At 44.8% G+C, this 13,879-nt stretch overlaps 1 protein-coding gene across 5 annotated transcripts in view; it reads right to left on the bottom strand.

Moving 5' to 3' along the window:
* Septin6 (septin 6) overlaps positions 1-13,879 on the bottom strand; it is a 78,131-nt gene that overhangs the window by 19,539 nt on the left and 44,713 nt on the right. For all 5 annotated transcript variants that reach the window (XM_027431927.2, XM_027431928.2, XM_027431925.2 and 2 more), the window contains exons 5-7: positions 10,496-10,657; positions 4,588-4,684; positions 569-737 (exon numbers count right to left, since the gene is read on the bottom strand). In XM_027431927.2, coding sequence (XP_027287728.1) covers positions 569-737; positions 4,588-4,684; positions 10,496-10,657 — 428 coding nt within the window. The remainder of the gene's footprint in view (positions 1-568; positions 738-4,587; positions 4,685-10,495; positions 10,658-13,879) is intronic.

Genomic DNA, 13,879 nt, shown 5'->3' with positions numbered 1-13,879 from the left:
TTCTTTTTTAAAAGGAATGCTCTTGCTATGCATCCTTGCATTGTGCAGTACTAGCTAGATACCCCATAGCAATCCTTCTGCCTCAGCCTCCCCAGTGCTGGGATTCCAGGCATGCGCCACCATGCCTGATTTTGCCTATTTGTTTTTTGAGAACAGGGAAGAAGAGAAAGAACATATTGGAAACCTGTCTTAAACAACAGGAAAGCCAGATGAAGAAAGTGGGAACAGAGGACAGTTCCTAACTGCCACCCAGTAGAACAAAGCCCCAGCTCAGGGTCTCTGTGAGCCTGGCTGACTAGAGCGGCTATATATGGCAGGAAGGGGCTAAAGCAGTGATGACCAGCAGAGTGGTTTCTCAGGGCCTCCTTCCTTCCCGGCTTTTCTAAGCAGGGTGGTAGCTCTTCTGGCAGATGTTCAGACACAGAGATGGAACAGTCGAGCAACACTGGTGACCCAGGTATGACTTCGGGCCCTCTAGCTAACTCCCATGCCTCTCCTCCCCTGCTGATTCTCCAGGGAAAGGCTTTGTGAGCTGGGCCAGGCTGGCCTGGTCTGGCATGAGTGGTACCTGAATGGTTTGCTGTCCGGGTCGGTGTCCTTGAAGCCCATCTCCTCCAGCTTGCAGCGGCGGTACAGTTCATAGTGCCGGGTGTGGGTCTGCTCCCGCAGATCCTCCATGTTCACCCGAATCAGCATCTCCCGCAGTTTCACAAAGTCGCAGTGGGCCTCATTTTCAACTGCATAGCAGGGATGGGGGCATTGGAAGTATGTTGAATGGAAGGCCGGCAGAAGAAGAAACGGATGAAGTGAGACATAAAATGTCTAATGGTGACATCACCTGGCAGCGTCTTTCTATGGCACCCACACATTTAACCTATTTCCATTTTCTGTGAAAATGGGAATGACACTTTATGAAAGGGCAATGCTACTGTGCAAATATCTAAGAACTTTCACTAATGCCTCAATACAAATTGGCCAAGCAGACTTCCACAGGAATATCTATCTGTTCCGCACTGCTTTGCAGATGCCAACACGTGCACAACTATCTATCCATCCGCCCAATAAATATTTGGGGAACCTCTGTTCCCAGTATTCTCTGTGGCCCAGATAATTCAGAAGTGAAGTCCTGGGGCTATTCCTTTAGGAACCTGCAGCTTAGTGGGAAAGCACATGTAAAACAGAACAACATAAGGCAAAGCCAGAATTACAAACATGGGAGAATGGCTGCAGTGCACTAACAGCCCAGAAGAGGGGGACCTAGGAACTCCCAGGAGAGCATAGGCTTCCCCAAAGACAAAACCTCTTGGAGGACTCTGGAAGGAAGAATAGGATTTATCAGGCAGATAACAGAACACAATCTTCACAAGGTCTCCAGAAGGCTAGGAAAGGTCACATGGTGAGCAAGTTGCAGAATTAAACTTCAAATCCACGCAGTGCAGGGGAGAGGCAAAGACCATAGATAGAGTCTCCAGAGAGCAAGGCAAAAGAACTAGGGTAGCAAAAGGTGATGGAGACAAGGAGGGGCAGACCTCAGGTGTGGCCCATGTGGGTAGTAGAAACTTCCAAGGAGGTGTTTTTACCAAGGGTGGATAATGGTCTGACCACTTCAATTGTAAGCAGGAGAGAGTGGGTGCCACTTCTTGGCTTTGTGGGCAAAGGTCTGCATTTTGGGTAGTAGACAAGAATGTAGGAGTTGTAGACTAAATCACAGCACAGTGAACTTCTGGCCAGAGCAATTCTGCAAGCAGGGCTCAGTCAGGATGTCTCCAAACCTGGATCCACTGTGTTGGGAGATAGTGTTTGGCCATGTAAAGGGGGATGGTGGTGTCTGAGATGATGAACAGGTAAGTTACTCAAGATTCTGTCTCTCAGGGCCTGGGAGAGGACAGTAGGGACAGAGAGGAGGTGTTCTGGAATGACAAAGTTGAGTATATTTGTACCATTATAGATAGTCAGATATGGTCATCAGAAGTATTTGTCCAGAGTCCAGAGTGGTCCATGTACTCTTTCTACTTAAGACCCCTTACATTCAGGACTGAACTCTACCTGTTGCCTCCGAACATAAACTAATATGAAAAGCTGCATCAATAAAATAACTGCTTGGGACCTCTAGAATATATATATATATTCTAGAGGCAGGCATGATGGTACACACCTGTAATTTTGGTACTTAAGAGGTGGAGAAAGGAAGGTCAGACGTTCAAGGCTAGCTTCAACTACATAGTGATTACAAGGTCAACCTGGACTACATAAGACCCTATTTTTTAAAGACAGAAAAAAAAAACCTCTTTTTAAGGCTCCTAATCAGTGTCCAACTGCTTCTTCATTCAAAAAGAATAGTCAACTCAGTAGTTCAAAATAAATAACAACAAAACTCAATTTGGGATAAGAGCAGGATAGTCCAAGTTGGAGGAAGGAAGTCACTGGAACTGTATCTGCTGGTTCGTCTCCTCCAGCCTCAGGTTCCTGTCTTTCAGGCCACAGACTCCCAAGGTGTGACTGTTGATCCAGAAACCACTTCCCAATGTTCCTAGTATAACATCCTATGGTGGTTTGAATGTAATGGTCCCTCATAGTCTCATAGGGAGTGGCACTATTAGGAGGTGTGGCCTTGTTGGAGGAAGTATGTCACTGTGGAGTCAGGCTCTGAGGTCTCATATATGTTCAAGTTATGCCTAGTGTCTCAGTTCACTTCCCGTTGTCTACAGGTCCAGATGTAGGACTCTCAGCTCCTTCTCCAGTACCATGTCTGCCTGCATGCTGCCATGTCCTGCCATGATGACAATGGTTGTATAGCTCTGAAATTGTAAGCCAGCCCCAATTGAATGTTTTCCTTTATAAGAGTTGCCATGGTCATGGTGTCTCTTCACGGCAATAGAACGAATGGTGGGGAGAAGCAAAACTTAGCATAGTTCTGCTAAAGAGTGTTCTCCTACCTACAGGACAGCCAGACAGGGGATGTAGCTCAACAGTAGTTTTCATCTAGCATGCGTGAGGCTTGGCTTCAGTCTCTGACACTGTAACAAAAAAGAACTGAGGACATAGCTTAGTGGCAGAGCACTTGCCTAGCATGCATGAGACCCCGTGTTCTATCCTTAGCACCACAAAAGTAAGAAAAGGAAAGAAATCCAGCTACTGTGAGTGGGGCTTTGCTGTGTCTTGAATCATGTCAGCCTTTTTGCTTTTGGAAACACACCCTCCCAAGGCTGCCTTTAAACTCACGATCCTCTCATGTTAGTTGCCCCCACCTCCCAGTACTGGACTTACAGATGGATGCCACCCTTCTTGAGTGCCCACTTTCCTTTATTTGCCCAAAGATTGGGATGAATTTACAGAGAATCTGCCAGCCATGGCCCAGGTTATAGCTACAAACTCAGGGCCACAAATTTCTGCCCACTGCAGTGTCCTAGGGCTCATGTTACCTACTGAACTGAGTAGCATAGTATGTGTGAGACAGACCCCAAAAAGAATTGTCATGAGTGTCTGTAGTATATATCTGATTCTTTAAAATTATGAAATAATCATAAATATAAGAGAGTACATGAAATGGGTGTGTGCAATTTAAAGAAGTTTAAATTTTTAAAAATATCTCCACAACCAGAGTTAATGTTACCAGTACCTTGGAAGCCCCTGCTGGCCTCTTTTTGATCCCATGCCTCTCTCTCTATTCCCAGCCTCCTCTGGCAATGAAACTTAGGCACTATCCTGACTTTGTCGTTTATCCTTCATTTCTGTATTTTTTTAAATTTTAATTTGTTTAGTGTGAGGGGATGTGGGTGTGTATGTGTGCACTCCTGTGGGTGCTGGTGTTTGTGTCAGAGGACAACTCTTAGAAGTCAGTTTTCCCCTTCCACTGTGTGGGCTCTGGATATCGAACTTGGGCCATTAGACTTGGAGGAAAGTGCCTGTACCCTGCCCCCACAAGCCATCTCACTGGTCCCATGTTTTAAGATTTATTTTTATTCACACTTGTGTGTGCGTGTGTGTTAAAACGGGTTTCATCATTCATCACTCACATAGGAATTTATAAAAATATGTATCATGTTATTTTAGCCTACTTTTGGAATTCATACAAATAGAAACCTATCATATACATTCTTGTGTGGTTTTATTTAGCTCAGCATTGTGTTTCTGAGATCCATTCACACAGATGTTACTGCAATTCATGCATTTTCATTGCTGTCTAAGATCCCATTACATGAGCATTTCACAAATTACCCAGTCTATTTTTATGGACACCTCATTTTTCGTAATAATTTATCATTATGAATAACACTGCTACGAACATTCTTGTGCCTCTCCATATAGTCCTTTCTATGTTGTCCCAAGTCCATTTGTCATTTGGTTTTTTTTCTGGGGGGGAGGTATAAGGAAGTACTTTCTCCATTAGAGACAAAAGGAGTCTGCTTATATCATAGAATCTGGGCACGGGGCCAGAGCTTGCTGCTAGTGACCCCTATGGCTGTTTAAGACCCAAAATGAGTAGTAGAGGCTGGGACAAGCTAGGAACTTGTTATATCATGGCAGGGGGAAGCACACACAAAAAGATGGGGCTCTGTGGGTGCAGCCCATCTGCAGGACACTCACCCTGCACAGTTCCCCAAGGATACTGCCGTGCCCTCATCATCTTGTTGCCAATCTTCACTTCTTCTGTGCTGCCAACAACAGCAAATGGTAGGTGGGCCTAGAACAGAGGCAAACAAGCACTCAGAACTGCAGAAAAAAAAAGGCATTGAACAAACACCGCACGATGCGAATGCTGTTCATCTCTAGGCCGCTGGGTCTTTCCTCTGTGATACCACTCACTGCACCAGCATCAGCACTGAGAGGCATTTATGAAGCTCCAGAGCTCCGCATCCATGCAGGGATGAGACCTAGTTCTTGGCCCTCTGTTCTAGATAGCAATGGCATGTTGGAAGACATAGGGAACAGAGCAGGAGCAGGAGCAGATACATGACCTAACAACCTATATTCACCAATCACAGTTGCTGGGGAGTGCGTTTATTTATGAGCACCAGAAGGGGGTTGGGTACAGAGTCTGGCATCACTGCTCTCTTTCTAGAGTTTGAGAGCACAGTCTAAAGCCACTCGAGTGGGCAAAAGCAAAGACAGTCTAGCTCAGTGGCAAGGCATCATCCAATCTTCACCTACAAGCTTGGATGGTGCACTCACTATAAGGGACATAAAGAAGTAGAAGACACTTCCTTGCACTTGGCGAACCTGTACTCTAGTTGGTGAAGCCTAAATTACACACTCAAAATCCTATCAGATAGTATGTGATCAAGGGCAAATAATAGGTGCTTCATAAATACTCCTTGAATAGAGGGTGGCAGGGCTATCTGAGTGGGAAGGGGATGAAAGGGGAAGTTCAAGCAGGGTCATGAGCTTGGTGCTTGCAGGAGAGATGAGGGGCAGTGAATGCAGAGGGCTAGACTGAGGGAAGAGGTGAGAATGAAAACCATGTTGTATCATCATCTGCTTGTATCCCGGGCTCTCAGCGCTAAGAGACGGAGGAGGACTGTGTGTGTGAAGAAGGAGGCACTTCTCTAGACTCAAGAAGAAAGAAAAAAAAACACAAGAAGAAAATAAAGGCATAGGAAATGCCAATCTTCCCTAGGGCCTGCTATTTTTATCATCAAGGGACACTCAGAATGACAGGGTCGCTCGCTTCCCCTCTTCCTCAAACTGCTGTCATTTGATTCTCCTAGCTCCCTGACTATTCTCAAGCACACAGCCCCCACCAAACTGAGTTCTAAGGCCTCATAAAACCACCCACAGCACACTCCTTTGTAATTGGCATCAAAGATGGTTCTGGAAAGTACAGGCAAACAGATCATCTTATTAACCTTATTTATTATCGGAGGGAGCCAGGATAGAGCATAAAGGAGTCATGCATGTTCTAAACTATGTCTTCCCAGTAAGTACTGAGGCCACCACACTTTGACTGCCAGCCTTCCCGAGCCACCTAGAGTGGTCTTCATTCGATGTCCTGGCTAAATAGCATCTGCTGGAAGTCAACTTAACAGGCCAAGCCAGGAGTCACTGGGAACAAGCTCTGACCATGCTGCTCTTGAAAGACATGTGGCTATGACAACCAGAATGGAATCAAGCAAGAGAGAGAAGAGTTTAAACTTTCAATCACACTACCAGGTCCTACCCATGATTCCTCCAAATGGAAGCTAGACTTTCTTCCTTTTTTTCAGGTCCCTTCAGGGAGCTGACAAGTGATGTTTCATATATGTGGCCCCAGGGAGGAGACTCTTGATAGTTGCAAGACAAGGTCCCTGCTGACACATGACTAATAGGGGGAGCCCAGGTGACTCTACCTAAACCTATGACGAGGGACACTGAGATATGTGATCTCCCAGATGCAGAATCTTTCACAATACATAGCCTCAGGCTTAACTTAGGAGTCTGGCCCCAGATTCACTTAGTCCATTTTGTACAGCTACAACAAAATATCTGAGACGAAGTAATTTATAAAGACATAAATAGATCCCATAGGTCTAGAGACTGGAAATCTAAGCTCAAAATAGTAGTACATTTGAGTATCTGATGAAGGTCTTCTTGTTACATCCTCCCATTGCAGAAGGTGGACGATCAAGCTAGCTCAATTCTACATAAAGTCTTGCTTATAAAGGCCCTTGACCTCATTAGTGAGGGAGCCGCCCTTATGGCCTACCTAACCACTAAAGGCCTGATGTCTCTTCTTCTGAAAAGAGGCTTATTTTTCACTGTGTATGTGTATGTCTGTGTGTGAGTATGTGCATGTGAATGCAGGTTCCTACAGAGGCCAGAAGAAAGGGTTGGATCTCCTGGAGCTGGAGTTACAGGAGGTTGTGAGTCATGGGTCCTAAGGCTCTCTGGAAGAACAGCCAGTGCTCTTAACTTCTGAGCCATCTCTCCAGCCCCCTCTTCTTTTTAAAATCAACCCTAGATGAACTCAGGGCTTTTGCACATGTCAGGCACATGCTCTACCACTGATATATATAATATATATATATATATATATATATATATATATTCATGTAACTATGTCTGTTCCTTAATCCATGGCTACGGTTCGAGCGACTCTATGAATAGCATTAAATTTTTGTTGTATTTTTCTGAGACATGGTTCCCTCCAGCTCTCTGTGTTACTGAAGATGACCTTAAGTGTTGAGATTATAGGTGTGTCATTATGCCAGACCAACAATACTACATCAAAACAATAAGCTGAGTATGTGACTCAGTCCTATAATGGCAGCAATTAGGATGCTGAGGAAGGAGGTGACAAATTTAAGGACATCCTGGGCTATCTTGTGAGACCCTGTCTCCAAATAATGAATTAATTTAAACAATGTGACAATTTTGAGATTTAAAGCCTATAGCTTTGAGAGCAATCCCAGCATGGGTTGAAAATAGCAGGTAGCAAACTCTCTCCCTCTCCCTCAACTCCCCCATCTCCTGCCCCCACAATCTGAAATAAGGTTTTCTAGAGCCACCCAAAAGCCAAGGGTGAGGCTGGGCATGCTTGCCATGAATATCTCTTATTTGGGAATAACAGGACAGTTGCACAGTCTTCTCTAACTAGGTAAAAACCTTCGGCCTCTTCTATCTCCCATGACAACGGGCTGTGCAGTGGGCAGAGGCTGGGCATCTGGAACCATATCTAGGATGGAAAGGCCAGCACCTAGTACTGATAAGGATCCAGGCACCCCTTCACATCTCTGTTGATACCACTGCATATACCATGGTTTCTCTGGAGGCTTTGACACAGTTGTAGGTTTGGCAGGTGAGCAAAGCACTTCTGTGTTTATTATAGCAGTAACTCCTGCCTCCTGTTTCTGGAACACAGAGGCTTTCGATACAGGCCCCTTGCACAGACATGTCCAAGCCCAGGCATCCTAGCTGCTTCTCTTCCCTTCCCATTCAAAAGATCATAATGGAATGCCAGGCAGTGAACACTGAGCAATGCTACTTAGATGAATGACCCTGAACCTATCAAATTTAGCTTGCTTTTCTTTTGGAGGCGAGGGATGGCTATATGTAGCCCAGGCCAGAATCAAATATGTGATCCTCCTGTCTCAGAGCTGGGATCACACGCATGTATTACCACAACTAGTTTTTGATTTAGTTGTTCAAAGTGAAGCAGGGACAAACCATGGACCCATGTATACCATGGGGCCGACAATCTCTTTACAGCATGGTTGAGAACTACTGTTTCATAGCAATGGCAAGTTTCCAACTCTGAGGTTGAATCTGCCCTAAGCTGTGCAGAAGGCCAGACTTGAGCTGAGAACAGAGAAAGGGTGATTGTCACTCCTAACCCAGAATGCAGTGACATAGTTTGGTGGGACGCCTTCGTATTGCTGAAAACCTATTTCCTATTTGTTTGTAGCAAAGCAAACTATGAGGCTGACCACTGCTTGATGACTCAGAGAATGAGTCTGGAAGCTATCTACGGGGACTCAGGTCCCTGAGGTGACTAGATGCTTCCAGACATCAGTGCAAGCAACACCCAGAAGGCACTTCCTGTTTTGCTACAGACTGGGCACCTTTTCTGGTTTTCTCGTCATAACAGACCCTCATTTCCATCAAAATGCCCTAATTCCTGTCTAGGAAAGCATTATTTTATTGTTGTTTTTTTTTAAATTTTTGTTCATACCCACAGCAGGTCCCAAAGAACACAACTCTAACACATGGCACACAGACTTAAGCCAAACTTGTCAAGGCTGATGAAGGGCTTCTACTAACAAATCTGTCTGGGGTGGACCGTTCTGATGGGCAGGCCATCAGGCGAGACAGTGACTTACTGCCTGGCTATGCTAATTTTTTGGCCAATTCACAGGAGGTGGCAGCTGATGCTGTAATGATAACTTAGAGGGCACAAGCAGCAGGAAAAGTTTGCTAAAAATGGCTTTTATTGCAAGGCTTTCCTGAGTTTGGCTGTCCCCTGACATTATGTCATTAGGAAAAACTGATGCCTCTCAATAGAGAAAAAGAAATCTGTTCCTGAAGCAGAGGCTTGCTGAAAGCTATTAGCTGTCTCCTAGAAATCACAACATAGAAGCTTTCACAGCAACAGCATCAACACATTGTAAAGAAGAGCGGGGAGTGTTTGACTCTCAGCCTTTGCTATTACTCATTCCTCTAGTAGGGGGAGGTGGAGGAGGAGGGAAAAGAGGGCTGTTTTTGTAAATTCATTCACACTTAATAAGGCAAAGCATAACCCTGCTGCTTAAAAATAACATCACTGCAAAAAAAGAAAGAAAAAAAGAAAGACAGAAAGAAAGAAAAAAGGAAAAAAAGAAAAAAAATGCCGGGTGGTGGCGCACGCCTTTAATCCCAGCACTCAGGAGGCAGAGGCAGGTGAATCTCTGTGAGTTCGAAGCCAGCCTGGTCTCCAGAGCGAGTGCCAGGACGGGCTCCAAAGCTACACAGAGAAACCCTGTCTCAAAAAAACAAAAAAAAAAAAAAGAAAGAAAAAAAAGAAAAGAAAAAAAAAAACATCACTGGGGCTGGAGAAATGGCTCAGTGGTTAAGAACACTGGATGCTCTTGTAGAGGATCGGGATTTGATTCTGGGCACCCAAAAGGAAGCTGTCAACCATCTGTAACTCCAGTCCCAGGTGAGCCAATGACCTCTTCTGGCTTCTGTGCAGACTGCACATACATGGTACACTTACATACATACAGGCAAAACAACCCCACACACATAAAATTAAATTAAATTAAATCTTTTTAAAAAATCATAGTGGCTATTCCTTATTGTTCAGTTCATGACGACAGGGTTCAGTTCTTGGGCAACAGTCCATCCCTGTGCCTCTGAGGCCAACCAATTTTTTCAACCTTTACGTCTTTTACTGTGCCCACTGTCCCAGCATTGTCGGGGTCAGAGACAAACATAGTTTACCTTTCTTGCAGTCCAGTCTGGAAGGTTACCTGGCCTAGATCTGAGGGGTATTAAAGAAGGCAGTTTGGGGGCTGGGGGATGGCACAGTTGATAAGTACTTGCCTGGTAATCTTGAGGATTTGAGTTCAAATCCTTGTTATTCACACAAAAGTTGGCCGGGCACAGTAGCTACCTGTGATCCTAGTACTTAGAAGGCAGAGATGGGGGAAGATCCCCAGGGCTAGCTGGCCTGCTGGATTAGGAGGTATGGAGGGCTCTGGTTTCAGCAAGTGACCCTACCACAGTAGATACAGTGGAGAGTGATTGAGGGAAACATGGGATGTCAACTTCCGGTCTCTACACACATGAACATATACCTGTACACACAAATGAACATATACATGAACCAAAAATGAGGAGGAGGAGGGAGAGTGAAGGAGAGGCTAGAATTCCCACTCCACAGTCAGCCTTGGGTCAATTATTCAGGTTCTGGATCCTCTGTCACCAATACCTGTGACTCGGGCAATCGAGAGTTACCACACTAAGATGGTTGATGACGCTACTTGACTGCTACTTGCCAAGAATGCATGTCTAGAGTGCTGAATGCCATGCTTCCACTCACGTTCATGGTTCCATTGATCTCGGCCACTGACTCATCATCGGTGGGGAACTGATAGATCTGGACTCCATTGCTCACAAGTTCACTGGTGATTTTGATCTTGAACTTTGTCAGCTCACTCTTAGAAATGGCATCTGATTTGGCAATGATGGGGATGATATTCACCTAGGAAAAGGAGAAACAAAGCGAGATCAACTGTTGTTAAGTAGCAACTGACAACTACCGGACCTAGGTCTCCCACCAGCTCCCAGAGGATAGATGGGTCAGCAAATAGGTCTAGCACTGCCCTCCTTAGCCAAATAACAACATACTAAACAATAAGGATTACTTACTATGTGTTGGCTACTGAGCTAAGTTCCCTATGAATGACTTGGCAAAATTAACCCTAACAATAACTTTCCCAGAAGGTGCTGTTGCTAGTGTTTTACCAATATGAAACTGAAGCACACAGAGGTTAAATAACTTGCCCAAGGTCACAGGGTAGATAAGGAGCAGAACCGAAATTCAAATCAAAGTCAGCCTCATTCCCAAAGCTAGTAGCAACTATGAGTTTCAGATCTAAGTTGGTGAGCTTCGTGATACCTAGGAATGAAGGTCACTGCTGGGGTGACTCAAAGAAAAATAAAAATGCCAGAGAATCTCTGGTTGACAAGGTGACAAGTGGACATTCATTGGTAACAGTAAGTTGTCCCAACCTGTCCAACCTGGGCTTGCACCAGCCAGATCCACATGGGAGGCGAGGAAAAGGAAGCAAGGACAGAACTTGATGAGGATGACCATGTGGCTCTCACGCAGTAGCCAGTTAGGCACAGAGGACCCAGTAGTGCTAATTTGACATGAAACATATGCAGAAATGTTAGACTGGGGCTGGGCTGGGATACAGCTCAGTTACTAGGATGATAGTTCAACTCACCCAAACCCTGATCCTTGAAATCCCCCCAGAAAAAAAGGGAAAGCTTTTATTGTCAAAGATAAAGAAATCTGACATGTGCGTGGCTTTGGGAGACAGAGCACACTAAAAGCTCACGTTCCTATAGAAAATGGAGTTGTTCTGTTTACAGACCCCATTGGGGCAGCATGAATGGTGTTCAGGCCCTGGACCCTGAAAGGAGAGTGTGGGAGCTCTTTTGTACTTTCAAAGTCCCCTAAATACATAGCTTGGGATGCTGGGCAAAGACCAGACCTTGTAGTTATTGCTCCTGAAGTCTTTGAGGTCAAGATATCAGAATCTTTGCCAAGATGGAACAGCAGGCAAATCCAAGTCTCCTTTTCATTTGTTTGCCAAGTTCTCATTAGTCCACAATAAACATAAGCCAAAACTACTTACTTAATGCAGCCCACCCCACAGACTGCCTGCCACATGGCTTACTGATGCCCCTGTACAGGGCCATGCTGGGCATGAAGGCATTTCAGAAGCAGGCTATTATTCATGAGCAGTGAGCTCATTGTTGCAAAAATGGGAAAACTGTTTTTATTCTGATTATAGCTGACATTCAGTTGTTATAGTGGCCATGCTACCAAATGACTACATGTAAATTAAAATTCTGTATACTAAAATAACTTGCAGTTAGAGCTGGAGGCAAATCTTAACTCCTTTACAAGTTGTCTGACCTTGAGCAAGCTACTTGCCTCTCTGTGCTTCACTGACCTCATATGTAAAATGTAACTAACAGTGCCTAAATACACTAGATGATTAAGACAAAACAGGGTCCAGTCCTTATTGCTGAAGACAATACTTACATATCTCATCAAACACAGAGATGCTGAGCTGGTGCCTAACTAGAGCCTTTACACCTACTGACTAGTGTTCATGGTACTGGAATGTACTTTGCACACTACCAAAGGAGAAAGGCAGCCACCCACCCAGCTACAAACCCTGCAAACTACCGTAGTCACCTGTCTATGTGATATGCTGCTGCAATAGCGGCACAAATGCTTCGGAGGTAACCAACCACTATCTGATTGTATTTAAGGCCCGCTCCATGAGCTGGAACTCATGCCTGACACTGCTAGATCTGAGACTGGCTGGATAGGTCATGGGCCTAGGGAAAAAAATACTATAGTTCTGCTAAAAGAACACTGCAATAAAATGACTCCTGACAAGATTATGCTATACCCATAGATCAGGGCCTTGCTCAGTCATCATCAGAGAAGCTTCTTGCAGTAGATGGGAACTAACACAGAGACCCACAACTGGACAATGCAGAAAGTGAGACTTTGGAGCACTCAGTCCTAAATGGGATGTCTTCACCAAACGCCTCCCCTCAGAGCTCAGGGATCTACTTGGAAGAGGAAGTAGAAAGACTGTAAGAGCCATAGGTGATGGATGACTCCAAGAAAACAGTGTCTTCCAGACAATGGGACTGACGTACGTATTAAGTCACAGGCTGTAGCAGCATGCACAGGTTCAAGCCATACAGGATCCCATGGCTGAGAGAGGGGAAGTAAACCCAGGCTCCGTCTCTAACCAAGAAGCTATCTGCAATTGATACCTACTTGCAAAGGAAAAATTGGTTTTTCCTAATTGAGTCTCACTGAGTGGATTAACTTCAGGATACACCCCATGCACAGCAAGAGATGATCAACACACAGTGTACTCAGAGCTGTTTTTGTAGACTTTTTGTCTCATACTGCTTTCTTTGTTTATTTTTTTGTCTTATTGGTCTTATATATTTGGATTCTGTTTTCATGAAGTTTCTGTATGTGTTTTGAGGGGGTTGTTTTTATTTTTAACGATACACACACACACACACACACATATATATAGAGAGAGGACACAGAGCTGAGTGGGTAGAAAGGTGAGGAGGATCTGGGAGGAGTTGAGGAAGGGGAAAAGCATGATCAGAAAATATTGTATGAAAAAAATTGATTAAAAATAAATTAGCTGGGCGTTGGTGGCGCACGCCTTTAATCCCAGCACTCGGGAGGCAGAGGCAGGCGGATCTCTGTGAGTTCGAGGCCAGCCTGGTCTCCAGAGAGAGTGCCAAGTTAGGCTCCAAAGCTACACAGAGAAACCCTGTCTCGAAAAACCAAATAAAATAAAATAAATGAATAAATTGCAATGCAACACCTTTTGTTAAAAACAAAAACAAACAAACAAAACAGGGCCCAGTGGCTGAGCTCTTGCTGCATAAGCATGAGGACCAGAGTTCAGATACCCAGCACCTACAAACATGCAGCCTGCCCATACATAATTAAGTCTCAGAAGGCAGAGACAGGAAATTCCCGGAGCAATCTAGCTATTTAGCAAGAGGAAACCATATACTTGGATTCTGATTTGGCTGAGAGATTCTGCCTCAATGAATAACGTGGAAGATCAATGATGGAGGAAGATTCTGACATTAGCCTTCAGTCTCCATATAGCACCCATGTGCACATGCACATACA

Source organism: Cricetulus griseus, chromosome X, assembly GCF_003668045.3.
Source record: "Cricetulus griseus strain 17A/GY chromosome X, alternate assembly CriGri-PICRH-1.0, whole genome shotgun sequence".
In the NCBI taxonomy this organism is placed as follows: Eukaryota; Metazoa; Chordata; class Mammalia; order Rodentia; family Cricetidae; genus Cricetulus; species Cricetulus griseus.
Note: the sequence above shows the minus strand (reverse complement) of the source record. Positions and strands in the feature narration are given on the sequence as shown.